This window comes from Piliocolobus tephrosceles, chromosome 10, assembly GCF_002776525.5.
Source record: "Piliocolobus tephrosceles isolate RC106 chromosome 10, ASM277652v3, whole genome shotgun sequence".
NCBI lineage: Eukaryota > Metazoa > Chordata > Mammalia > Primates > Cercopithecidae > Piliocolobus > Piliocolobus tephrosceles.
This window is the reverse complement of record NC_045443.1, coordinates 91,200,048-91,227,843: the sequence shown is the minus strand read 5'-3', so window position 1 is coordinate 91,227,843 and position 27,796 is coordinate 91,200,048. Positions and strand designations below refer to the sequence as shown.

The 27,796-nt window shown below is 38.0% G+C and overlaps 1 protein-coding gene across 5 annotated transcripts in view; it reads right to left on the bottom strand.

The window, feature by feature from the left end:
* Positions 1 to 27,796, bottom strand: part of CRADD (CASP2 and RIPK1 domain containing adaptor with death domain) — a 179,465-nt gene that overhangs the window by 63,863 nt on the left and 87,806 nt on the right. The window contains exon 3 of one of the 5 annotated variants that reach the window (XM_023225603.1): positions 4,323 to 4,402. The exons of the other annotated variants lie outside the window; for them this stretch is intronic. Within the exon in view, the coding sequence (XP_023081371.1) occupies positions 4,359 to 4,402 (44 nt within the window). The 3' untranslated portion in view covers positions 4,323 to 4,358. The remainder of the gene's footprint in view (positions 1 to 4,322; positions 4,403 to 27,796) is intronic. 5 annotated transcript variants of the gene reach the window in all.

Here is a 27,796-nt window from a genome sequence, read left to right as displayed (position 1 = left end):
GTAGGCAACAATTCCATTATGTTTTGGTCATCTTTACATTATTCCCCTGGCACAGTGCCTAGTACATAGTAGGGCATGCAGCAAATGCTTTCAAAATTAGATTTCCTATGGGAATAAAGTACAGAATTTCCTATGGGAATAAAGTACAGAATTAGCATTAGTCACAGAAGAGCCATTACCCACTAGACTTTTGTCCTAAGGAGAAAATGCTGTCTCGTGTTTCCTCACTGTCAAAGGTGGGTTTTACTGCTTTAGGGGCTCTACTTCAAGACAGTAACTGACAGATCTATTTGGTTTTACTGCCTTCTACCTCTACTGGCAAGTAGAAAACTTATCCCTCTGAATGTTGTCTCTTAAAGAAATCTTAATTTTAAAACAACTAAAATGTAAATTGAAGGGATTTCAGAATCTATAAAAAAGCACTAGCATCTACTACACTTTTATAAACTGTGAGCAACTGGCCATCAAGATGAAAATGAAAAAATTATACAGGATCTACTTCCATAGAAAAGGTAATGGAATTTCCTTTGAGGATGTGCCCACTCTGTATTAAGTATTATGCTGCCCGCAGTCTTCAGGAAATCCTACAAAGGAGGTATTATCATTCTTATTTCTACAGATAAAGAAACTTGAAGCTTTGAGAAGTTAAATACAGATGTATAAGTTTACATATTCCTTAGAGGGCAGAGCTAAGGTTCAAATTCAGGTCTGTTAGGATCCAGGTCTCTCCTTCACCTCTAAACTGTGGAGTTTATTCCAGAAGTCTAAAGCAGAAGGCCCACTGGCCAGCCAAAGGGGGCCTAAAACAGTGATTTGATAAACACGAATGAATTGCCAAAGTTTAGAAATACGAGGTTTTGCATAAAATACGGATTTGTACCTCCATTATGTCAAACCTACATCATTCATTTGTCTTTAAAGGCCAGGCAGTTAATGCTTTTGAGTCTGTGACCTTTGCTATTCCCTGCTGCCTCCCCAATACTTTCTTTTAAAGCAAAAACCAAAACTAATGTTCTACCAGTCCTGTCTTACCTGTATATCCCACAGGAATTTAGAATCATACCATTTTGATGAAGTAAGATACAATCACTGAGATCAAATATCCACCCTTTCTGGTGAATTTAAGGCCAAAGGGTCAAGTGACTTGTTCATGGTCACAAGCTGCAGGCCTCGATCCCACATGTCCTCACTCTTGTCTGCTCTGCTACTCAGATTCTCACTGGCAACCAAACATATATATGATTTAATGGCCTGTGAAGTGGGGTCACACCATTCTTCCACAATTCCCTTTGAAATGACTATCATGAGCTTGCATTTCTGATGAACGTGCTGAAACTGCTAAGACTTCACATCTTTGTTCTTTCATTTGCCGAAAGTCCCCTATAAATAAATCACTCAGCTTCCACATATCCTCTCCTTGGTCTCCCATTCCTGTTCTGCCTGGAGCTGCCAGCAGCAGCTATGGTTGAATACTGAAGGGGAAAAGAAGCTACAAAGGAAGCCCCAGTGGAGCATCTTTGACTTCTAACCCATAGGTCAGGGGATAGGGAAGATGCATACCAGCAGGTGACTCATAGATCACACATACCAGTGGGTGACTCAAGCCACTACCCTTTGGAGTAGACACAATTTTTATTTTCATTTCGGATGTTCGTCAGAGGAAATCAGTTTGAATCATTTTCAATTATGTAAATACTAAAGCATATTTCAACCACACAAGTTGGTAAAATTTTCTCCTCCTTCCTCTCAAAGGTACTAAGTTTATCAAATTAAATGATAAAACTTCCTCTCCCAGACTAGGAAAATACACCAAAAATTAGTTTGCCAATTGAAAATTATTTTTAGAGGTGTTTGGAGTATATGCATTATCAAATATAGTTCCTATTAAAAAAAAAAAAAAAGCAAAACACAACATTGTACTTATTCCAATGTTTCTATATGTGACTGAAGCCAGAAACTGTATTTGTCAAAATATCATTCTTTTCAGGAAAGTACATCAAATTAATAATGAGTTGTGCCTGAAGAGGTTTTAGAATCTCAAAGTAAGCAGGCTTTGTACTTTTCTAACAAACTAATAAAGAATAGACAGCTCTTTATTAAGAAGAATCGACTTTTTATTTATACCAAAGTGGTGTTTCTTTGACATTTGTTTTTGTTTCATTTCTGACCTACTTTCTTTCTGACAGTCTTGAATGAATATCCATTCTTATGTCCTTTAACCGTCTTGCAAGGTAGCCAGGCCAACTGGCTTTCCCCTGGACAGTAAATCACTCTGGCACTCTGTGTTCTAATATCAACTCGGCCAGAGATTTGCCACGTGTGCTTTATCAACCTCTCCATCTCTTCTGCTTGACTTCAGACATCTGCAAAGCTGAAAAACAGCTCTGACACAGAACAAAGGGTTTTAAGGTGCTCTGAAAGTGCACAGAGGGCCAAACCATGGCAGCTGTGGATTAGCAGGTTCTCACTTCATTCTGCTGATGGTTGGAGACTGCACAGTGGTTAGAAGAGCAAAGGCTCAGGGGTCAGACGGCCTGGGTTTAGAGCCCAGCTCTGCCACTTATTAACTGTGCAACCTTGGGCAACTCACTTAACCTCTCTGTGCTGCGGCCACCTCAGCTATAAAATGGGACATTGAGAGTTAAACATGATTAGATATTCAAAAGACTTAGTGCAGTGCCTGTCATGCCATAAAACTTAGTAAATACCAGCAATATTTATTATTCTTCCATTTTTGATGCCCTCACTGACATGCCCTGAGTGTGAGTAAAATGTTGTCATTCAGCTTGACTATATTTAGTGCCTTGATTCTTGAAGGAAACAATGTCAGAATCGTTAGTATAATTTCCTAAGATCTAGTCAGACATCTCTAGGGCATAAATTGTTATGTGGGACCAGCCATGAAGTATCGCACTTTAGGTGTTTTGGAAAGTCACGCTAAATCTGAGCAGAGGATGTGAACCCCATGCACCCTGCAGCAAGAGTTCGGCGGGGTGGTTTGCTACTCGCTCTCTTCCTTGACTGATGTCTGGTTCTGACATCCAGAGCATGACACATGACAGATGACAGTAACACGTCTGCACATGCCCACGAGCACACCCAGATTTTACAAAAGCCAATGTAATTTTTTCAGTAAGTAAAGAAAACAGTGGCACAAGGGGCGTGCAGGATTTCACTTGTTCATTTGCTTTGACATTTTTAGGGAATTTCTTGTGATAGTCCTAAAAGTATTTTACAAACACATGAAAAATGAAATTAGCCATTTTTTCAGGCTTCTACTTCTAATAAAAAAGATGATCATATATGCTTTTGAAGAACAAGCATAAATAAATGTTATTTTATGGCTTAAAGTTACAATGTATAGGCTTTTACTCTTTTCTGAATATGAAGAAAGTTGCCACACATTTTACTTTTATCACTGCTTGCTTTTGATGAAGTCTTTGTAATTGTTACAGTAACAACCATACCTTGCATCTTTCTCATATGCAAAAAACACAAATGCTACTCCGCTTGATCTATCTTTATTTACTCATTGTTTACAATGTATCCATAAAACAAATTAAAAATAAAAAAAACTTAAAAACTATAAAACCAAAGGACTACTCCTGGGAGCCAGCAAAAAATAAAACAAAAGAGCTCAGATTTTGGACACAGGCAGACTTGGATTTGTGAGTGAGAAACTTAGTCCCTTCTCTGCTTTGATTTCCTCATCTGTAAAATAATAATAATAATAATAATACTTATACTTATACCTTGGAAGGCTGGTGGTACCAGGACAGTCCCCGGGGGAAAATGTGGCCCAGCAAATGATTTCTTAAGAAATAGAAGGAAAGTAAAAAGGAAAGAGGCAAAAAAGGAGAGAGTAGCAGTGACTCTCCCCAAGCTATACAAATTGGGTTATAACCCAGGCCTTCTGCCAAAATTCTGCCTCTCAAATAGAATACTTCACTATTTTTATAATGTGAATTTTCCATACATAACGAAGTAGGGAGGAAAGTGTAAAGAACCCCCAAAAACCTATCACCAAGCTTCAACAATTACTACCTTTTACCATTCTGATTTCACCTATTTCCCTATACACATACCTCTTTTCTTTTGAAGGAGTATTTTTTAAAGAAAGTCTTAGGCCTCATGTAAATTCATTAATAAGTGCTTCTAAATAGATAAGGGCTTTTAAAACTCACAATGCCACCAACTCAATAAAATTACCAATAATTCCTTAGTAATATGTAATAAACAGAGTATGTTTCATTTTTGCATGTTTTAAAAAAAGGCATTTTTTTAGTTAGTTGTTCAAATCGAGTTCCAAACAAAATTCATACCTGCAATTGGTTTACAGGTCCCTTAAGTCTTTTAACTTAACAGTTCCCCATCTCCACTTTTTTCTCACAGCATTTATACACTGAAAAAAAAAAAAATAGGTCACTTGTTTTGTAGAACTTCCTACATTCAGGCATTGGCTGATCTGTACCCTTGTAGTGGTGTTTAGCATGTTCCTCTGTCTCCCGTATTTCCTATAACCTGGTATTAAGAGTTAGATGTGGATGTTTGATGAACTTCTGTTTCAGCCTCGTTGAGGGAGGGGATGTGGATAAGACTGTTTCACAGGTGGTGCTGTTACTTTTCTATCAGATCACATTGGAGGAGCATAACTAATGTTCAGCTGTTCCACTTTTAGTGATATGGAGACTGATCAGTGGGCTCAAGTGTTATCAGCCTGATTCTCTGTTAGATAGCACCAATTTTACCTGATGATTTTATCATTCATTAGTGGTTGTTGCTTAGCTCCCTTATTTCATTAGACGCTACAAAACTGTAGGTTTTTAAAACTTTCCTAGCACCCTTCTGCATTTATTAGCTGTAATTCTCTATAAAGTAAATAGGAAAGCAGGGGTGGATGTGAGATCTCCTTTTTAAATCCACTTTCAGAACAATGACTTGGTGCCCTAACAATCTCAGAAGTGACAAATGAGAGATTTTTGTTTGTTTGTTTTATTGTCTTGTGTCTTTAGAATTTTGTCACAAACTCATGGACTTTTATATATTTTTATATATTTCTATCCTTTTGATGCTCAAACTGTCTCATCTTTGCCCTCCGGGGGGGTCCTCTCAGGTTGGCTTCTGAATCATTCTGACACGATCCCAGCAGTCTCTTTGATGGCTTTGCTTTAGATGGTTCAAAAAGAACCTTTAAAAAAAGTAATCAAGAGGCTGGGCACAGTGGCTCACACTTGTAATCCCAGCACTTTGGGAGGCTGAGGTGGGTGGGTTACTTCAAGTCAGGAGTTCGAGACCAGCCTGGCCAACACAGCAAAACCCTGTCTCTACTAAAAATACAAAAATACAAAAAAAAAAAAAAAATTGCTGGGCATGGTGGCATGTGCCTGTAATCCCAACTATGCGGGAGGCTGAGACATGAGAATCACTTGAACATGAGAGGCAGGGGTTGCAGCAAGCCAAGATCACACCATTGCACTCCAGCCTGGGCAACAGAAGGAGGAGACTCCGTCTCAAAAAAACAAAAAAAAAGTAATCAAGAAAGTCTTTATATGTTGTTTATCATTTTGATATTCCATTTTCCTTGTTTCACAGCAATTACACACAGTGGCTCTTCAATAATATCTACTGGCATGTGTTTGTTTATATGCTTTACAATATAATTTAAACCCAAAAAATGCAATCCTGTTGAAAATACTAGATGTGACAGGTATGGGAGTCAGGGAGTTCAGTGAAAAGAGCCAGGCTGTGAAGTTAGTCAGACCTGGATCTGACTTCCAGCCCATCACTTACTGACTGTGTAACTTCAGGTTTGTCATTAAATCTTCCTGTGCCTCGGTTTTCTCATCTGTAAATGGGATTGATAAGAGTAATACCTACTGTGCACACCTGCCAGTAAGTACTTTAAAAAGCAACTAAATTCTCTTTTACACTACTCGGTCCTGAATAGAACCTCAAGAAATTGTAGTCACAACTATTATTGTCATTATCTATCTTGCATGCTTCAATTTATCCTTAACTATGTTTATGTTACACATTCCAGTTTGAACATCATCGTCTTTAATAGAGAAAGAGAGAAGCCAAATAGTTGAGTAGGTCTGTTTTTCGTCATATTTTAACATTATTCTATCTGCCCCAAGCAATGAGCTTAGCCTTTACCTGTTTTTCTTGTTTTGAGCATAGCTTTAAAGAGCGCTTTCTTGTTGTCTTTAACATTCTCTTCAGCTTCAGCTCAGTCTGAATTTGTGCTTTGCAGATATTTTCTTACCAGTTTACACCACTCTTCTGAATTTGTTCCTTTCATGTGCTTGTCTTTCAATCTTCTATACATGTTCTCTCAATATCCAAGCCCATCAAAAATTCCTTGTTCTTAAAATGGTTCCTGGGCCAGGCGCGATGGCTCATGCCTGTAATCCCAGCACTTTGGGAGGCTGAGGCCGGCAGATCACCTGAGGTTAGGAGTTCGAGACCAGCCTGGCCAACATGGTGAAACTCTCTCTACCAAAAAATACAAAAAGTAGCCAGGCATGGTGGTGGACACCTGTAGTCCCAGCTCCTCCAGACGCTGAGGCAGGAGAATCGCTTAAACCCAGGAGTTGGAGGTTGCAGTGAGCCGAGATTGCACCACTGCACTCCAGCCTGGGTGACAGAGCGAGACTCTGTCTCAAAAAAAAAAAAAAAAAAAAAAATTCTCTCTTTTTCCTCATTCCCTCAAAAGATGATTTTGCTTCAGAAATTTTCCTTTCTTTTTATTTCTCTATTTCCCTTTCTTGTTTTTATTTTTTATGCTCTTTTCAAGTCTCTATATGTTGAAAAATCCCTGTTATTTTTCCTTTGAAATATATTTTCCTAAAATCACCACTACCATTTGGTTATGCCCAACTTTTCTTTCTTTTGAAGTTGCCAAACAATACTACCATGTTTACTCCCGCCCAAGGTTTTAGTCAATTCTACTTCAACAAAAAATTTCTCTAGGTAGTTAGAACTAAGTTTGGAGTAGTATTTTCATCTCATTGCCTCCTCAATCTGTGGTTTAAAAAACAGAAAGGCTTTTCTGGATTGAAACATCTATGTTTCTATGGAATGAAACATTGATCAGACATTGGATAGAATTAAAGTCCTCATCAATGACTATATCTTGGCTGTGGCAATTTTGATATTTAGCTGAATCTAAGTGTGCGTAGTATCAGAATCCAACAAAATAAGACTCTTATTCACTTGTCTATACCAACCTATAATCGTTGTTCAGGCATAACATTTTGGCTCCACTGACAAGAGAACAGGCTGTGTTTTGAAGTTAAGTCATGGCAGTTCACAGTCACAATTTCTACAGGGGCTGGCAAAGGATAAAAGCTTATACCCCAACTCAGTAAGTGGTGGAAACACCTTGCTCTTACACTGTTGAGTTCTCCTGTGAATTCATTGCTACTTAGAGAATCCTAACACAAGAACACAAAAAGAAATTCTAATACAGGCCATAACTAATTATCCTTAAAATGTATTTAGGAGAAAGAATTCAAACCCAAAAAGAAAAAAAAAACAAAAACCACCACCAACAAAAAAACCCTGTGTGGCTATGAATAGTGGGTTAAGATTAGGCTAATAGACAAAAATAAACAGCAACTTAAATTGTCTTGCAGTTTAACCTGTCAACATTTTATTCTTCATGTACCGAATGAGAGGAAATTACATGACAGAAAGACCGTATTTCAAGAAATCAGCTAAGCATACCAAAGTTTTCCCAAAGGCCTTGACATTGACATGAACAAAGTAAAATCTCTAAGTCTAATAAGTATAGCTAAGCTTAGTTACTCCCTACTCAGCTCCAGGCCTTAGGCTAAGAATAGCAATAAATATAAAAATATCCACCAGTTGTCATTCAACTCGTGCGCATGTGCCAGAATCCCTCGCTTCCTTTCCCTCGCGCTCTGAATCATCAACTAAATTTTCTCTCCCTGCTAAAAGTTTTTTAGCAATTCAAAATAAAATCAGAGGAAAAGTTATTTCTTGGAAAGGTTTAAAAGTGGGTGAGATTCCTGTTTATGTTCTAATCAAGCACAAAGACTAGTTGTTTGATAACCATGGTATTTTCTAAAATGAAGTTTTTAGAGAATAAAGCATATCCAGGATAGTTAATCAAACACAGTGACCAAAAAAAGGACATCTGTTTGGTCCAAAATTATTCTGCTATTAGGTCAATACTGAACTACACATGGACTGTCTTGGGCTTCTATACCAAACTGAGCAGTAGCCACCCAAAAATCTTCAAAACGGAACCATAGAGACCTCTGTTCTTTCTGAAGCTGAAAACCTTGGACCTGAAAATAACTAAGAAGATTTGGAGGTCATGGTTTGATTTAATGTATGCTACGGAGCCACGATGACAGGGAATCAGAAGCAAGGGGCAAGTTCAAAAAGCTGCAAGCACCAGGAAAAACGGGCTTTGGTCAAAAAGTGTGTTGATTTCTCTTTAATTTTCAGGGTATACTGTGAGATTAACCCTCGTTCCGTTGAGCTAAATTTTATCCATCAGCACAACTCAGAGGTCACTTAAAATCATAACTTCCTTTTAAACATTCTTATGATATTTACTAGCAAACACATTCCAAAAGAACAGTCACTTCCACTATGTAGAAAGAGCTTAATTGCTAAATTTAAAACTGACTACACTTATTCACAAATGAGGGCCTCCTCTTCGTCGGTGACCCCGAGGTCTTCCTTCTCTTTTCCTTGACTCAGCAGCTGAGCTCAGCTTCCTCTCTCTGACCTTCCTTTTCCAAATGCTGGAGCACAGCAGGCATTTCTAGGTCAGCAAAGGAAACTATTACTGTCTTCCAGGAGAACAGTATCTTCTGTGTATTCGAAGGACTGAACAAGAACAACAAGTCAGAAATTCAGTGTACTAACCTCAGTTCTGACTCTGTCTAGGGCATGGCATCAACTGCCTCTTGTCTCTATTCTGTTAGGGGGAAAAATTCCACCATCCACCCCTATTGCTGATTGTCATCAGCCACCTGAATACCTGGCTCAGCAAAGCTGGGCAGAACACCTTCCCCCACCTTCCCTGCCTCGCTGGCTATGGCACTGTCTTCCTGCCCGAACCACAGGCTCATGAGAATGACCATATCCTCATCCTTTCCATCCCATACCATGTATTCTGCCACCACTTATTTTTTAAAATAGTTTTAATGACATAAAATTCACATATTGTAAAATTCACCCATTTAAAGTATGCAATTCAGTGGTTCTTAATATATTCAGAGTTGTGCAACCATCACCACAATCTAATTTTAGAACACTCCCATCACTCCAGAAAGAAACCCTTTACGTATCAGGAGTCATTTCCCAAATCCTCCCCACCTCCAGCTCTAAGCAACCACTATCTTCTTTCTGTCTCTATGGATTTGCCTATATGGATATTTCACATAAGTATGCGTGGTATCTTATGACTGACTTATTTCACTTAGCAGCATGCTTTCAAAGGTTATCCACATTGTAGTCTTTATTGCTGAATAACACTCCATTCAGTACTTGATGAACAGTGGGCTGTTTCCACTGCTTGGCTGCTATAAATAATGCTGCTATATACAAGTTTTTGTGTGAACCTGTGTTTTTGTTTCTCTTGGCCACCACTTATTTTTAGTACCCACTCTGCTCTTTGTCTCTACTTCTCTGGTCTCAAGTCCTATTTAAAAAGAAAAAGGCTTAAGAAAACAGGCATTCACATACCCTGTGGATAGAATGAAAATGGTACTGCTTTTCTGGAGGACAATTCCCCAATATCTATCAAAATTTTAAACACACACACTCTTCAACCTAGAAATTCCATTGCAAGTCCCCTACAAATAACCCCTTTACAAGTTTGCAGATCACTATAAGGATGTTCTCTGCAGCACAGTGCATAATAAATGCAGACATTAAGAAAATAAATTTAAATACTGTTCAATAAGAATCACAGAAAAGCAGTACAGTGGACCACTATTCTGGTGATTAAAATAAAATAAGGTAGAACTATATAATCGTATGAAAGACTGTTCCATACATTAATTAAATATATCAAATTACAGAAAATGCATATATTAAATGAGTTCTCTCAGATAAAAGCAGATATATTGTGTGTGCTTGAACGTCCATATAAAATTTCTGAAAAGATACTTCTTTGAAGATGAGGATTAAAGGTTTTACAGAAAGAGAAAATTACTTTGCATTTCATGTCCTTTTTGTACAACTTGAATTGTTACTATAAGGATACTTTTAGAATTTAAAAAGTATACTTTAAAATAATAGAAATACTTCCTGCAGTCCTCTGAAACCCTACTGTGAATCAGTTGGGAAGGGTGTGAGAAAATGAATGCCAAGGAGAGAAGAGACACACCAAAGAGGAGCTAATGATGCTGAAAATGAACATCACCTGTTTCATAATCGACCCCTGGCAACCCTGACTCTAATCTCCAAACGGAAAGCATCATAGGATTCTGACTCCTACGCACATTCTCAGCAAGGCACTATGGTGCTATGGAAGAAAGACAGATGTCAGATAAGCCCAGGGTGCTAAGCCAAGCTCTGCCACTTACTAACTGCAACACTTTTATTCAATCCCCCTTCTCCAAAAATCCTCTTTGCCAGACTATAGAGTAACCCATGCTCTTTTACCACTATTTAGTAACTATACTTGAGATGCCAACTCCTAAGCATGTCCATCAACCCTACAAAACTCAGCTCTAAATAGCACATCTCACAGAAACCTTTCTGAAAACCAGGACTCCTAATCCAAACCTATATACGTGTTTGCACATCCTCTACACAGGTGTGTGCCCTCCTCTTCATACTGGTACTTAGTTTACTGTTATTTCATGCATCTTACCCCTGCCCCTAGTGGCACATTGGGTCTAAAACTTGCTGGCATGTGATAAAATATTGCTTGTTGATGTTTGAGCTGTATCCAGAAGGTTATTTTATTAATTATTTACTGACAAAAACTTGACAAAATCATAGATGAATGGTAAATGTGGGCAACAAATGCTCACAGGAGCACTGATCATCATTTTGGGTTTTTGTCAGTTTTTTCCTTTCATTTTTCTCAATGCACATTCACAACTAGCCGAGGTTATTTACACCAACTACACAAACACAAGTGTGTGTATTTCAGGACAGATCAAATTCCCAACAAACTGTGATTCATTCTTCAAGACCCTGCCTCCATGAAGCTTTCCTTATGCCCTCTCCCTCCCCACCCTAGCAGCTGGTCCCTTCTACCTTGTTGCTTCCTTGCTCCTCATTTCATTTAGTCATTATTGTGTAAATATTTGACACCTTCCTTAGGCTGTGAACATCCCAGTCTTACTCATCATTGCATCCATATAACCTTGGATGGTCTGTCACACATAGAATGGGAATAAAGAAAAGCTATTTAAACACATGAGTGAGTGAGTCAAGATTAATTTTCACTCTCAGTACAAATTACTGAGAAGCTGTAGAGCCTCCAGCCCTGAGGGTATATCTATCCTACTACCCTAAAATACCAAACCTCTCCTTCCCCAAAGAAAACTGAAGTCTACCTATAATGATCAGAATAACATCCTTAACCCCCCTCCCACCTCCTAACCCATCTTCACATTCCAAAAGGCAAGGGCAACCCTATGGCAGAAAACAATGACATTTTAAATAATTAAATGCAGAATAAATAGCAGCATTTGGGGAAAGTGGGTTCAAGTTCTGGTCCTGCCACTAAACAGCTGGATGATCTTGCATTGGCCACTAAATTCCTCAGGCCCTCAGGCTCCTCATCCATAAAAGAAAGGGTAAAACCTCTATCACTTCCAAGGCCCCCATCAGCTCTAATACTCTAGGAATCTATGAAGAAGAAAATTCATTTCATTTTTTTCTTCCTTTCATTTATTCAACAAGTATTACTGTATGTTTGTGGTGGACTACATAGTGATGGACTATGTGTTTATTAAACAAATCCATTTTGGTTTTCTCTTAAGCACAAATTTCCCAGGTTCACTTGAAAGTAGCTACGGCAGCCAAGCACAGTGGCTCACGCCTGTAATCCTAGCACTTCAGGAGGCTCAGGTGGGTGAATCACTTGAGCCCAGGAGTTCAAGACCAGCCTGGGCAACAAGGTGAAACCCCATCGCTACAAAAAATGCAAAAATTAGCCAGGTGTAGTGGTGCACACCTGTAGTCCCAGCTACTTGGGAGGCTGAGGCAGGAGGATCGATTGAGCCCAGGTGGTCAAGCCTGATCACACCATTGCACTAGAGCCTGGGCAACAGAACAAGACCCTGTCTCAAAAAAACAAACAAACGAACAAACAAAAAAACAACTCACAAAGTAGGTATGGCTATGAGTTCTAGCCAATGCAATCTGAGTGGAAGCAATGTGCCCTACCTCCAGCCTGGCCTCCTGCACAATCCATGCTCACTCTCTCCCCTCTCCTGCCAGTCAGAGATAGATGATTCAATGAGAATTCCAAGGCCTTCGAAAATGACAAGGCCACTAGATGAAAGATGTCTGGGTCCCTGAATGTCTGCATGGAGCAAAGCCCTCCTTTCTTCCAGCAGGAAATAACCTGTATTAGTCTGTTTCACACTGCTGATAAAGACATATCTGAGACTGAGGAATTTACAAAAGACATTTAACAGACTTACAGTTCCACGTGGTGGGGAGGCTTCACAATCATGGCAGAAGGTGAAAGGCACACCTCACACGGCAGCAGACCAGATAAGAGAGCTTGTGCAGGGAAACTCCCCCGTATATAATCATCAGATCCCATGAGACTCACCACCACCAGAACAGCACAGGAAAGTCTTGCCCCCATTATTCAACTACCTCCCACTGAGTCCCTCTCGCAACACCTGGGAATTCAAGATGAGATGTGGGTGGGGACACAGTCAAACCACATCATAACCTATGTTAAACCACTGAGATTTGGAGTTCTTTGCTATAGCAGAGTGCCTACTCTGACTTACATAAGACATACTGCATATGCACTGTCAGCTTTAACCCTCTTAACAACCGGACTGGTAAATATTACTATTTATATTTTACAGATGAGGAAATTGAGTCTCAGTGAAGGGAAGCAACTTGCTCAACATCACACTGCTTCAAAGTGGCACAGGCAACATTTGAACCTATGCATCTCTAACTCCAAAGTTCATCTTCTTCATTTTTTGGGAGACGATTGCTACCAAAGCTCCTCTACACTTCCCTCCTTGCTCCTGGGTACCCTTCCCAGTTGCAAACAGTTCCTGCAGGTGCCGCTCCTACATAAATACACTTGCTACTGAGAAGCAGCACAGGGCACGATAAGCAGGCCTAGCTACGAAACCAGAGGCAAAGGAAGGCCAGAACCGGGCTTTGCTGTCCAGTGCAACCCTGGATCTGACTCAATCAGTCTGCGAACAGTAGAAGATTGAAGCTCCTACTAAGCCCATATCTTCAAAAATATCAATAATATGCTCTAGGAAATAATCCAGAGATGATTACACTATTTTAATTTTCTCTTAAAAGAGTCAATCTAACATCATTAAGAGTGACATTTAAATGCTAATTGAAAAAGCACTGTTCCCATGTCGCTAGACAAGAATTTGCATGTTAATTAATTCTGGGCATAAGAAGACCGGTTTCCAATATGAGGTGTCAGAAGAGAGAGTTTCTTTGCAGAGGAAGATAAAAGGCTATGGCATAGACATTATAAATTACCTGGTTTCAAGAGTTCTAAAAAGAAATAAGCTATCCTTTGCAATGCAAATTCATATTGCCTCTTTTGTAAAGGGCACATTCTAATGAAAGGACCAAAATATAGATTTCCAACTTCAATACTCTTTTAATGTAGTGCCCTCATCACAGATCAAAATAGCTTTTACCAGAACAGTGGCTAACGAGCTCATAAAGACTGTCAATATGGGAGACAGAAACCTAATGCCCTAGAAGCCAATAAACCACAAACACACTCTGAACAGTCACAAAGGATGTCAACTTGATTTTTTCAAACAACAAACCATTTCTTTCTAAAAGGAGTCATGCAAATTAGTACAAACTCACAAACCACGGACTCAGAATGATGGCCATTAGGCTGAATATTTTATAAATTAGGTTACCTTGAAAGGCGATAATTTAAATAAAGCATTCATTCAACTTGCTATGCTTACACTATATTTGTTGGCATTATAATTTCTATGGTATAACTTTCACTGTTGCACTATTGCTTTTCATATGCGATCTCATCTTAAACCTGGAAGATAAATAAGTGTGCCCACTATATAGATGAAGACATTAAGACTCAGAGAGAATATATGGTTTAATCAAGATCATGGAGGTAAAGAGCAGTGAGGTCATGTCTAGAACCCAGTTTTCTGGATCTAATTTCTATGTTCTTTCCATGCAATTATATTATCTTTCTTCTACTTCATTTAGTTACTGATTGTCCCTGCTACTAAGTCCACTATTGCTATGATATTCCTAAATGTGCAGAGGACATAAACATTCAGGGAATAATCACATTTCAAACAGGCTTAACAAGGTTTTCTTTTTGTGCTCTTCTGTAAAGGTCCACCCCAGTAACAAAAGTATACTGATTAATTCATTTATCACACAGACATATGTTGTAAATACACGTGACAAGGGATTATGTGTGGTATAGAAAGAGCAATTATTAATTAATAGGAAAATATAAAAACACTGAGCAAAAGCCACGAAAAGGCTATTCACAAAAGAACTACAATGGCCAGATGAAAACTAGTTCACTGTCAATAGCAATTTAAAAATTCAAATGGAAAATACAGTGAGATATTCTCCAGGTTCAACAAGAGTGGGTGAACGTATTATAACTCTGGGAGAGAGTTTAAAATGATAGAACTCACTGGGGAATATGAAGGTGCAGGCTGTATGATCCAGAAATTCCAGTTTCGGGAGTCAATTCCAAGGAGACAAAAAGGCACTAAAATACATATATTTGTGAATGTTCATAATCACATTGTTTACAACAATGAAACAAAACAAAAACAACATAAGTTTACAACACAAGGAAATTAAATTTTTATGTTAACCAAAAAATATTCTACAGCCATTGAAAAGAATTATGTTAAAGGTAAATAATTAAAACATAAAACTTTGAATGAATTACAGAAAACCCAAATAAATGGAAAGATACTCTATGTACAAAGACGAAGATTCAATATTGCAAAGACATCAATTCTCTTAGAGATTTGATTGTAAAAGCAATTGATCTATAGACTTAAAACAATCTCATTAAAAAATCTCTGCAAATCTGAGTGTGTCTCTGTGTGTATTTGTGGAAACTGACAAGCTGTTCGAAGCTGTTCTAATATTTTCATTTGGAAACGTGAAGGATCAAGAATAACCAAGAATCTCCAGGAATTGGTGAAAAGAAGATGTAGTCCTCAGTCTACAGTAATCAAAGTATGTGTTATTAGCTCAAGGGAAATACACCAGTGGAAGAGAATAAGCAGTCCACAACTGGACCCATTCATATATGGATATTTAATTTATGTTATGAAACAGATTGTATGGCAAGGCAATGGGGAATGGATGGTATTTTTGATAAGTGCTGCTTGAGCAACTGGATATTAATGTAGCATAAAATGGAACTTAACCTAACTTTTCAACATACACAAAAATTAATTCCATGTGGACTGTAGACCTAAATGTGAAAGGTAAAAGAATAAAGTTGATAAAAGATAACATAGGAGGATATCTTCATGACCTTGGGCATAAGTGAAGATTTCTTGAACAAGACTCAAAAAGTACTAACAACAAAGAGAAAGATTGGTAAGTTGGACAACATTAAAACTGGGAAGCTCCATTAACCCTATTAAGAGAGCAGTAAAGGCAAGCCACAGAGTGGAAGAAGACATTGCTAACACATATAACCAACAAAGGAACTTACATCTAGAATATATAACGTACAAATAAATGAGAAAATGTCTGACAGTTCTACAGAAAAGTAGGCAAGAGACAAATACTAAACAAATACTTCAACATGCCCATCCAAAAGACATCCAAATGGTCAATAAACACATGAAAATATGCTTATAAGCCAACAGGAAAATGCAAATTAAAATCACAAGAGACTATAACAGGTCTACCAGTTTAGATAAAATCAATTAAGACAGACAAAACCAAGTGTTGCCAAAGATAGGGAACAAGAGTAACTCACATAAATTGATGATGGTATTGCAGATTAGTGCAACCACTTTCACAGTATTCCCTAGAGCTGAACACACACATATCCTATCACCTGCCAATTCCATTCCTAAGGCATATAAACAAAAGAACAACTTTGAAAGCTGCACACGGATGCCAAAAGACATGTACAAGAATGTTCATAGCAACATTTTTCATAATAGACCCAAACTGGAAACAACCCCAATGGTCATCAACAATAGAATGGAGGGCCAAGCGTGGTGGCTCATGCCTATAATCCCAGTATTTTGCCAGGCTGGGGCGAGTGGACCACTTGAGCTCAGAAGTCCGAAACTAGCCTGGGAAATATGGTGAAACCCCACCTCTACGAAAAATGCAAAAATAATAGCCAGGCATGGTTGCGCATACCTGTAGTCCCAGCTACTCAGACAGCTAAGTTGGGGGAGGATCATTTGAACCTGGGAGGTGGGATTGCAGTGAGCTGAGATTGCGCCACTGCACTCCAGCTTTGGCAACAGAGCGAGACCCTGTCTCCAAAAAAAAAAAAAAAAAAGTATATAACAAAAACAACAGAATGAGTAAATATTATGGTATGTTCTTTCATATGAAATAATAAACTGCAATGAGAATGAATAAACAAATAATACATGTGAAAAACATGGATGAATCTCACAAACAAATATTGAGTAAAGTAAGTAAAAAAAATCAAAAACTACGGACATTTCATTTATGTAAAGTTCAAAAACAAACATTATAATGTTAGATTCAAAATAGCTATTATCTCTGGTGGGGAGGAGGAGGCCATGGGAGGCTTCTGGGGGTACTGGAAATATTGTTGCTTGACCTAAGTAGGGGGACAGCAAATGGATGTGTTCACTTTGTGATCATAAACTGAGCTGTACACTTAGGATCTGCGTACTTTTCTGCATGTATGTTATATTGCCATAAAATGTTTTAATCTATATTTATTGGCTTGAAAACATGTTCATGATGTATTACGTGAAAAAAGCTGCTTAGCAAATTACGTTATTCTTTTTTGAGATATATAGAGTAGAAGCATTCTTATCTAACACATTTAGGATCAGAAGTTAATTGCTTAATTTCAAAAGCTAGTGAAAGTTAGGACTCATAAAAAAAAAAAAAACCACCTGCTGCCTAAAACATTTTATTTTAACTTTAACACTGAGGACTTGAGTACTTGCTGGCTAGAATTCCACATAATCTTTCCTGCATAAATCATATCCATAATCTATCTTCTTCTCTATTTTCAGTTTCAATTTCTTTAACATGAAACAAAAATTTAAATACACTTGTGAAGCAATATGAATGTTGAATCCTTTGTGACTTTTAACATTTATTTTCAAATCTTTCAGTTATTCCACCTACTCTGAATTCTACAGCAATTGTTTTAGAGATTTGTTTTTATCACATTTTGCTAAAGCATTCAACCTAATTTATTGGCAACGACTCTATTTTTATACTCATATTTCATTGGTTTACGTAATATTTAATTAGATTACAGAATAACAGTAAGTTCGATTGGCATAAACAGTACTAAGAAAAAAACAAATGGCTCTTAGTAAGCACACAACTTTGGTTCTAAGAAAGAGAAATTTATTAGCAGAATGCATTTAGCCTTCAGAGTGTTTCCAATGTATATACTTAATTCTTTGCATAAAAAACAAGGAAAGATATACTCCAAAATATCAATACTGGTTTATCTTAATTGAAGGAGTTTTTGGTGGTGTTGAATTGAATTTGCTTGTGTGTATTTCTTTGGAAGACTTGTATTGATTGCATTTAAAATTACATCTTTTCAGGTCATAAGAAGCTTAGAGCATTCTGTGGCATACTGCTGAAGAGTGGTAGTGGTTGGAGGAAGCAGATGGCATGAACCCTGCCTTCCTCTAAGTGGGTGTGAAATGTAATGATTCAGGCTTTTAAATTAAATGCATAAAGATTCAAACCCCAGCTCTGCATTTACTTAGGTGTACATCCTTGGGTGTGTCTCTCCTCTAAAACTTAGGTTTCTCATCTGTAAAATGGGGATAATGGCACCTAGTGCTAACAGTTGCTATGAAAATTAATGTGATAATTTAGGATCCAAAGCCCTAAACACAGGACCTGACACACGATAAACCTCCATGAATGTTAGCTTAAAAAATGACAAGAGTATCTAATAAAGGACACAGAATAAATGTATACATGATATAACCAAATAAATGCAAAGCATCACAGCACAGCCTACTGGCAACTGAGGAAACACAAAGTGAAACAAGGGACCTGAGAGAAATGAGGCCAACCAGGGAAGGCGTTTATCCAATAGAAGAAGTGGCTCCAATTAAGGCTTAAAGGAAGTGAAGAACAGAAATGAACAGTTTAATATTTCAACCAATCTCTGGAAGGAAGAGGATATGAACAAATATCACTTGCACATGGCTGGAGCTTGGAACATACAGAAAAACATGCAGAAACCAGATCCTTTGTGAATGTGAGATTTAATATTTTAGAAAGCACAGGCAATGGGCTTTTTCCCTAGGACCAGACAGAAAGGACAAGGCCTGAGGGTCTGTTTGGGTACATGTGAGAGGGAGAACATCCTGGAAATGTGTCCATGCCCATTTGAATATCTGTTACTTGAAACCACAAGTCCGTGGCACACACATACATATCTATTCTAAGTTAGGCCAGCTATCTCTTGAGAGTCCCTAAAGGAAAGTTTCATTCCTTTAATCAACACATCTTCCTCTACAGTGTTCCAGGCACTGTTCTAGGCACTAGGAATAGAAGGTTGAATAAACAAGCTCAGTGTCTTCAGGAGCTTACATTCCAAATAGAAAGTCTGACTCTTTATCTTCCAGCAAAGGATGGCTGATGCCCTTAATACTAAAAACATCTGTCTTCTGAAATAGGTGCAGTTCTCAAGAAAGAGAAGCAATCGATCAATCACCAGGACCAGTTTTGCCTTGAAGTTAATTTTAACCTCTACTGAAGGTCAAATGAAAGCTAGAGAAAAGCATTAGGAGCACTGCCAATTCAATAAAGGGACTGCAGGGCATTGCCAGAGAAAAATCCCAGTGTGGCCAGAGGAAGTTTGAACAGTTCAAATCAGATAACACAGCTCAAAGGGCAACTCCAAAAAAGTATACTGTGACAGGTGACAATTGGGAGTCTATTAGCTTTTGTTTCAATCAGAAAAAGCAGTATCTTTAATTATGTTAGTATTCTATTATTACATTCTCATCACTAAAGGACCGCACATTTTTGGCTAAATCAGGTGTAGCAAAAGACACTGCAATGGGGCAGGAAGGGCCGAAGAAGACACTGCATGGTGGCACAGTCTGTCTGCTAAGCTAAATCCCAGAATCTTAAGATTTACTAAGGAACGCTTGGGGAAAAAGAGTCTCAAAAATAGCCAGAGACTTAGTAACTTGACTGGTGTAAGCTGTCAGAGGATGAATGATGACAAGTAGAACAGGCAGGCATTTTGAGTTTTCCATATTTACCAGCTATATCTCAAAAATAAGATTTCTTGTAGAATGTTTTCCCTTCAAATATGAATAATTTAAAGATCTAAACAAATGTTCCTCAGAAGGCAATAAACTACCTTTTTAAGGAATGTCAATTTCAATCACTTTCAAAATGCTTCTGTTAGTGGTTCTTAAATTATGCCTCCCAGGATTATTGGTTGGAGTTCCTCAAGCTGGATCAAGGTATTCTGCTAAAATCATACATGACAGTCTTTTACTAATTCACAGAAGAAAAAAAAAAAAAAACCTTAATAAAACGTTCTCAGCTTTAGTATTTTCCCCTTAATTTTTATCTAAAACCTGTGGCACTAACTAATGCTTTTCCAAAGAATGCTAACAGAAGACATGAGGACAAAGAATAAATAAATTTTACTGGAAAAAGAAAAAAAGAGAAATAACCTGTCATGCTTAGTCCAGCACCTTGTTACCATCTACAGGTGTGACTGGAGTTGTGCTTTTAATATTGCAAACTCTAACTCAATCCTAGGAGGGCGCACCCAGGAGCCAGCTCATGCCCTCTCACCCTCAATAAAGAGGCTTACCTTCTCCCCACACAGCTGCATTGTGGATCCCATTGTAACGCATGGGGAATATTACTGATTATTGGGAAAAATTACCGCTCCAGGAAATAGACGACCTCAGGTATACTTTCTGAATCTATACTTTCGGCATCTATAAAATGCTTACTTCACATAGGGCTAAATGGATCCTGTACTCCAAAGAGCAGTGTAAACTGCCAAGTGCTATGCAAATGTACACCATTATTATTATTACTATTAATATGATTTACTAAAACTTCCCTGTAAAAACAAAAAATCAGTAACTCCCGCTTGACCTCTCTCTAAATAACTCTTCCAAAAGCCCTTTACTCTCTGAGCTGCAGGCAATTTGTGATAAAATAATGTTTCCCTTCAGGCATAACAAGTGCATCAAACTATTCATTAATAATGTCAAAAATATTGAGTCTGTTTTGCTCTCTGGAATGGACTTAGACTACATGTTAGATTTCTGATGCATAACCACGCTCAAGATTTTAAATTTCCATTCAGCCATATCTCAACCACTTTCTCAGTAAGAAAAAAAAAATTCAGAATTTCTGAATTGGAGAAATTTAATTATCTCAAGTTCATTCCTCCATGGGAATTTTTTTCCCAAATAATTCAAAACTGGATAGATGCCTTTCATTTATATAAAGAGGATAAAGAAGTATATATCCTCTTTACCACACTCACAGAAAGTTAAGTCCTAATTTCTCCTCACAGAAAAATGTATCACAAAAAAAACCATCAGGAGAGAAAAAATGAATTTTTATATATTTCTGTGAAAGCAATTCCACTCCCTGTAGACAAAAAAACAAAAATATGATTACTAAATTTCACAAAGCATTCCACAATTTGGAAGAAAATTGTCATAAGGATCCCACCATCTCTTCCCTAGCAGGAAGGTCAATTTCCAGAGCAACTGAGACTCTTAAACCCTGTGGCCTTCTTGTTAAATGAGAGAAAGTGGGTTTCATGGGTGGCCATGAAAAATTTAAAAGAAAGAAAGACCTAGAAAGAGCATGAAGAAATGTATCTGAAACTTTGAGATGACTTTATCGTATTAAAATCTATCAATACGAGCACTAAGAAACCATCTTCTGTATACCCTTTGTCAATCAAAAAGCACCACCAACCAACCAGCTGCACAAACAAGAAATGCTGAAGTTACCCCGAAGTCCTCCTTCTCTCTCATCTCCCACATCAAGCCCTGTTCTCTTGTATCCCTAAACATTTCTACATTTCTAGAATTCTCCCCCTTCCCTCCAGCAACTCTGCCATGGCCACCTCTCACCAGGGTTAGTGCAATAATAGCCTCCAAACAGGTCTCCCTGCCCCCAGTCTTGTCACTTCCAATTCACTGCTCACAGAGCAGCCAGAGTGACCGTTCTTAAGCAAAAAAAAAAAAAAAAAAAAAAAAAACCCTGATCATGTCTGATCCTCTGATTAAAATAACTCCCCGGGAAAAACATCCTAAAACCATAATGTGATTTATAAGACCCTTGAAAATGTAAACCGTGCTAATGGCTCCAGCATCGTCTTGGGACCCTGGCTGGCTCTTCACACTCTGTCTGCCCACCAGACTGAATAAAATTTCCTGAACCAGCCATACCCTCTCTTTGTTTTCTGGGCTGCAGGAATGATAGAACAACCAAAAGAAATTGGGTTTATTTCTCTCATTTAACAAGAAGGCCACAGGTAGGCAGCAGCAGATACTCATGAACATTTCTGTGGTTTCAGAGCCAGTGGATCTTCACCATCCTGACACTATACTGACCACATGTCATCCCTGAGATGGGGGACCCTGGAGTCCCCTTCTGCCAGGGGGCTTGGGGATTGTGAGCACAGCCCGGGACCAAACTTATACATATGCACACAAATCAAAATGTTGCCTGTGCAAAAAGCAAGAAGACAATGTCTTCCCAATTTTACATTTTTTTTTTTTTTTTTGCATTTAAAAGTAGGTAACATTCAATCCTTATTCAAAAGAAATATCAGACAAAAAAGAAAAAAAAAATGAAGAGGAATTTCTAGACTTTTATTCAAAATGCTAATAAGAATTAAAAAGAAGAAAAATAAGCATATATTTGTTTTTCATTAGACTCTCATTATTTCAAGTTCAAAAACTCAAAATGAGGGAGGCAGTTTATCCATATGAAAAAAAAAGAAGAAAATATTGACTTGACTTTCAGTCCCCTGAAACTGAGCTGTGAATTTGCTCTTTTCCTTTGAGCAGATTTTTTTTAATAGAGAGGAAGTTAGTTTCCACTCACTTTTTTCTCTTGGGTCACCCCAAGTTCATACCAAGGACTCAGAATGTAAAGCCATAAAAGAAAACAGCAACAATGATACTAGAAATACAGAACCAAGAGCTTTAGATCCAGAGGGGTAGCATAATATGGCAGGAAAAGGTCAGGTCAGAAGTCAGCTCTACCTCCTATTTGCTGTCTGGCCTACAACAGGCTGACTTAGCCTGAGTTCCAGCCTTTTCATCTGTCAAGGGAGGAAAAGGCTCACCTTACAGAGATGTGAGAAAACAGATGTGAAGTTCTAGCATAGTATAGCACTAACACAATATTATCACCATTCTCTAAGTGCTGGAGGGTTCAGAGTTGCTTACATTTTAGCCACCAATACTCCAATCAATGAGAAGGCAAATATCTTAGGAAAAGCAAACCTCACTCACGTACTACTCCCCACCAGTCAATGAGACCAGCACAGTTCCAGCCTCCCCACAGGGAAGTTGACTTGTTTAGCTTACCTGTTCTTTACTGTTTTAGCACTTGGAAAAGGATAAATTTTACAAATGAAAAAATAAGAAAAGCTATATATATGTTAAAAAAAACAAAAAAAGTATGATGCTATATCTGGAAGGGTTTGTAGGAAAGGAGTCATAGCACTGCCTCTGGAAAGGGAAACTGAGGGACTGGGGACAGGAATAGAAAGAAGAACTTTGGCATTTTTAACTTGAGCGTATGTTAGCAGTCCCAAATAAGTAAATTTTAACTATTAGCACATAACAGTAAATAAAGGTCTCTATATCATTTAAGGTCCAGCTCAACTTTCAACTTGCCTCAACCAAATATTTGCAAGGCAAGCCCTATTGCCCATGAGGCCTTTAATGACCTCGTGGCTTTTCCTGCCTAACCTCTCCTTTCTTTGAATGTCTACTGCCCTCATCTCCATAAGTTGGCTTCCAATTATATCTAATGTAATTGTTTGTTAACTGGTTCAAGAAAGCCAGACATATCTCTCCAATGGACTACAAACCCCTTAAAGACAAGGAAGAAGCCTTCTGAATTCCTTATTGCCCTCAGCCTCATCCCAGAAATGAAGACAATAAATTCTTATTGATGAATCACTTGCCTGATGTAAGCCCCAGAGTAGAAGCTGCAATTAGTCACATCGGTCCGTTTTCTTTATTTAGAAGCTATCATGATGCAGACCAGAAAAGGCAGACTATTACTTTAAAGATGAGGCTTTTATTTAGCTTAAAAAAGATTTCCAGTTATTAACCTTTTCAAATTTATATTAAGCTTATTGGGCTCTTCCTTCTGCTGAGTTGAATCTTTGTTTTAGTTTTTTATTGAAGTAGCGTAGTATTTCCTTTAAGGTTAGAAGGGAACAAAGCACAGAAGATGGCAGGAAAGCAAAGCTCATCCTTTGACACCACAATTTTCTGAATCTGCAGTATTCATCCTCCTTTATATTAAAGCGTAGGCAGAATTTTTCTGAAAAATCAGCAAGAAATCCATCAGGGCTCAAAGCATGCTAAGCAATAGAGAATTAAAGTTGGGAAAATTATTGAGAATTTTCTCTCTATTCCTCTTCGTCATGAAATGAAACTAGTGCTCATAATACCAATTTGGTCACACAGTGAATTTTGCTGAAAATAAGCAGAGAGTCCATACTAGGCAACTCAACCTACTAGTGCTATAATAGAGGTATGAACTTAAAGAGTTGTAGGAAGTGTGAGCTGTGTCTTCCAGGAGTCCAGGACAATGGGAAGGAGATGACAACCCAGGTCTGCTGATCCTCCTCCCACCTGTACCACCAAAACCGTCCTTCCTTTAGTTGTCCCCAATTCTATAAATGGCCACTCCACCCACCCAATTGTTCTGGTCCCTAAACAATCAGTCATCCTTGATTTATCTCTTAGTCTCATTCCTCACTTCCTGAAAGTGACCACTTCTCCCAGCTGTCCTCACTGCCAGCCTCGTTTAAGCCACCATCATCATCTCTCACTGAAACCACCACCAGAGCCTCCTAATCGGTCCTCTTGAAGACACCCTTTCCCCTTCTCCCCCGTGTACCCTTCTCACTACACACAGACTCAAAGCAACCTTTTAAAGAATGAAAAGCTGACTCTATCATTCTCTTCCAAAGCTTCGCAGTGTAATCAGAGCAAATCTAAACTCACATTAGAGTTACTGGAGAACTTTTAAAAAATGCTGATGTCTGGGTCCACAGAGATTCTGACTGAATTGGTCTGCGGTATGGCCTGAGCCACCTCAATGGCTGCAAAGTGCAGCCATGGTTGAAGACACTGCCAATCTGCCAGTCTCATCTCCTACCCCTTCTCACCTTGTTCGTTAGACTCCTACCTCAGCGGCTTCCTCTCCCTATCTCATATGCCCACCTTACAGCCCTGGCTTTGCAGGCCCCTCTGCTTGAACCAGTCTTCCCCTTGATCATCACTTAGCTTTTGGCTCAAATGTCACTCACTTCTTCCGGGACACCCTTCCAATATCTGCTAAAGCCACCTACCATTGGGCATAGTGTCAGCAAATCATCACTAAAGAAATCGGCAGAGAACTGTGGAGACACCTGAAGAGTAAAGTGATCCTCACACTCACCCAGGATAAATATCCCTACAACAGTGCTGGTGTACAGTGGGTGCTTGTCACATGAATGAATGAATGAATGAATGAATGAATGAATGAATGGCAAACAAACCAGTGAAGACAAGTACCCTTAAATGTAAGTTCCTACTGAGGAGCCACCATCACACACCTGTCTGTGCTCTGATCGGGCATACTGTGAGCAGGAGATATGAAATTGCTGACTGTGGGGTAGGGCAAATTATATGTGAAGATTCTAACATCTCAGACATCTTATTTTCTAAAACCAGAAAATGGACACTGCTAACCTAGTTCATTTTTTTACAAAACAAAAGCAAGAACTAAGATCTCTCAGAATAAATAAAACATGCCTGGATAAAATAAATAACGAGCCTTCTGGATTTATTAGTCAAACTCCTAAAAATGTGGCTGGTGTTTAAGACCTTCCATAATTGGGCAGAAAAAGTACACTTTCTTCTTCTCATACACGCTCTTCCCTCAAGTCATACTAAGTAGCTTAGCTCTTTTCCAAGAGAAAAGTCATTTATAATTAATCACACAGAGATTAATAAGATAATGGTTTTCTCCTAACTACAACTCCTTTGGCTAACATTTCTGTATTTTTTTCTGTCTTCTTTTCTTTCTTCCTTCCATTTCAGCGGAACATCCTCCCTATACTTTTGTGCAGCTTCTACCTTGGGACCCAGCCTAACAAGTGCCTGGTAGTCTCCATGTCTCTGCCGGCTGGGTTAATCCAATTATACAATTAGCAGCCTGACCTTGAGGACCAAACAATACCTTTGCCCTTGTTTGCCACACCCCAGCATCAGATGGGAGTAACTGACAAGGTGCTCAGTCCCATGTCAAAGTTTATTTTGAAAAGAGTAGACTCCCAACAATTTCCATTCCTGGAAGTCCAATGAACAGTCCTTGTTGTTCTCCCATTTTCCTTTGGCAACTTCTGCCTATCTGTGGAATTTATTAATAGCTACACATTTTCCTGTATTTCCTGGTGCTTGTTTTTCTGGAATCAGACTGAGATAGGTGCCTGTAAACGTATGTACCAAAGGGATTTTTGAATTGGTTCCTAAAAGAAAAAGTCATGGTTAACAAGTTTCTTTCTTGGCTATAGGAAGAGAGGTGGGGGTAAAGGGAGCAGTAGGACAAAGGAAGAAGAGTGAGCTGGGGAAACGATCCCAGAGGGCAAAGTGTAACAAAGTGGAGAAGAGAAATGATTTCAAAATAGTCAAACAGTATTCTCCGGGGATCAAAATGAAAGATGAAGAGAATCGGTGAGAAAAATAAAGGAATTAGTTTTTTATGCAAAGAACCTAAGAGGAGATTTTTTTTTTTTTCCTTCTCGAGTTTCTAAGCAAAGAAAGAAGTTTGTAAACTTTCAAGAAAGCTAGGTGAAGGTTTTATTATTATTCATATATGCAACTCTTCTTAACTGTAATAATTTTACTGTAAATTGGTTAACAGATTTTTTTTCTCCTCTCATGCTATGTTCCCACTCCCCGTTCCCCGACCCATCGCCACCTCCAAGGCAAGATTATATCAACAATTACTATTTCTGTGTTTTTTTCCATTCTAGTTACATCATGTCCACTAAAAGTAAACATTTATAACATAGCAAATTGTGTAACACAATACACTTCTCCATTTTGCTGGTCCTCAAAACTTCAAAAGTAATAAAACATTCTACACTTCCAAAAATTAAATGCCTTGGTATTCCAAGTTCTTAGTAGAATGTTTCTTAGGCCTTGAATTCCTGGAAACCTGTGAGGATAGCTCAAAAGAGACAAAATACCACAAAAGCACAACAAATAATGGCTGCAAAATGATTACAAGAACTTATTTGATTTCATAAGATTTAGCTCTGAACAGTCCCAGCCTCAAGTCTCCATACTTCTGATTCTTATAATAAAATAATATAAGATAATAAGCCTATATGCTTGAGGTTAAACTGTGTATACCCAGGATCTTAATGAAGCATTCAGATATAAATCAATTTAAATGGTATCAGATTAAAATCTACCAAATCTAAAATTAAATCTAAGTTTTCATGTCAATCGAGCTAATAACAAAGCAATTTGCCTTACCAATTGAATAACACCAAACATAAAACCTTCCACTGCATTTAAAACATGAAAACAATTTTGTTTTATTCAAAGCTGCAGTGAACTATAAAGAACCACAAATATTTTAATTAAAACAATTAAAAGTCATGATTATATTAATGACCATTAATATAAGTCATGGCTGTATTAATATTAATATCAGTTAATATTATTAATTTAAAAGTCATGATTATATTAATAACTATTAATAAAATAAGTTATATTTCTTAGTATCCCATGAGAAATATTTAGTTATTGACTTGGAGATTTGCATTTATTTTCTTAAATATTGTGGAGTGTCTAAACAAGCCGCCAAATTATCTTTGTGTGATAAACAAAATAATAAGAATAGCAATGGGGAAAACTCTTATTAAAAATGTATTCTGGCAGGTCTTTGTAACCAGATTCTAAACTCTAATCTCAAAACATCTGCATTGCTTGCCCACAGGGTAGAGACTGGTTTTAATTCTACATATGGTAACATACCTTTTGGAGCAAATCCAACCATGATAACAGCAGCAATGAGGATTAACTGATACATTTCATTAACTGATACATTTCATTTCTTAGAAGAAACAAATGTAGGGTGTGAATACACA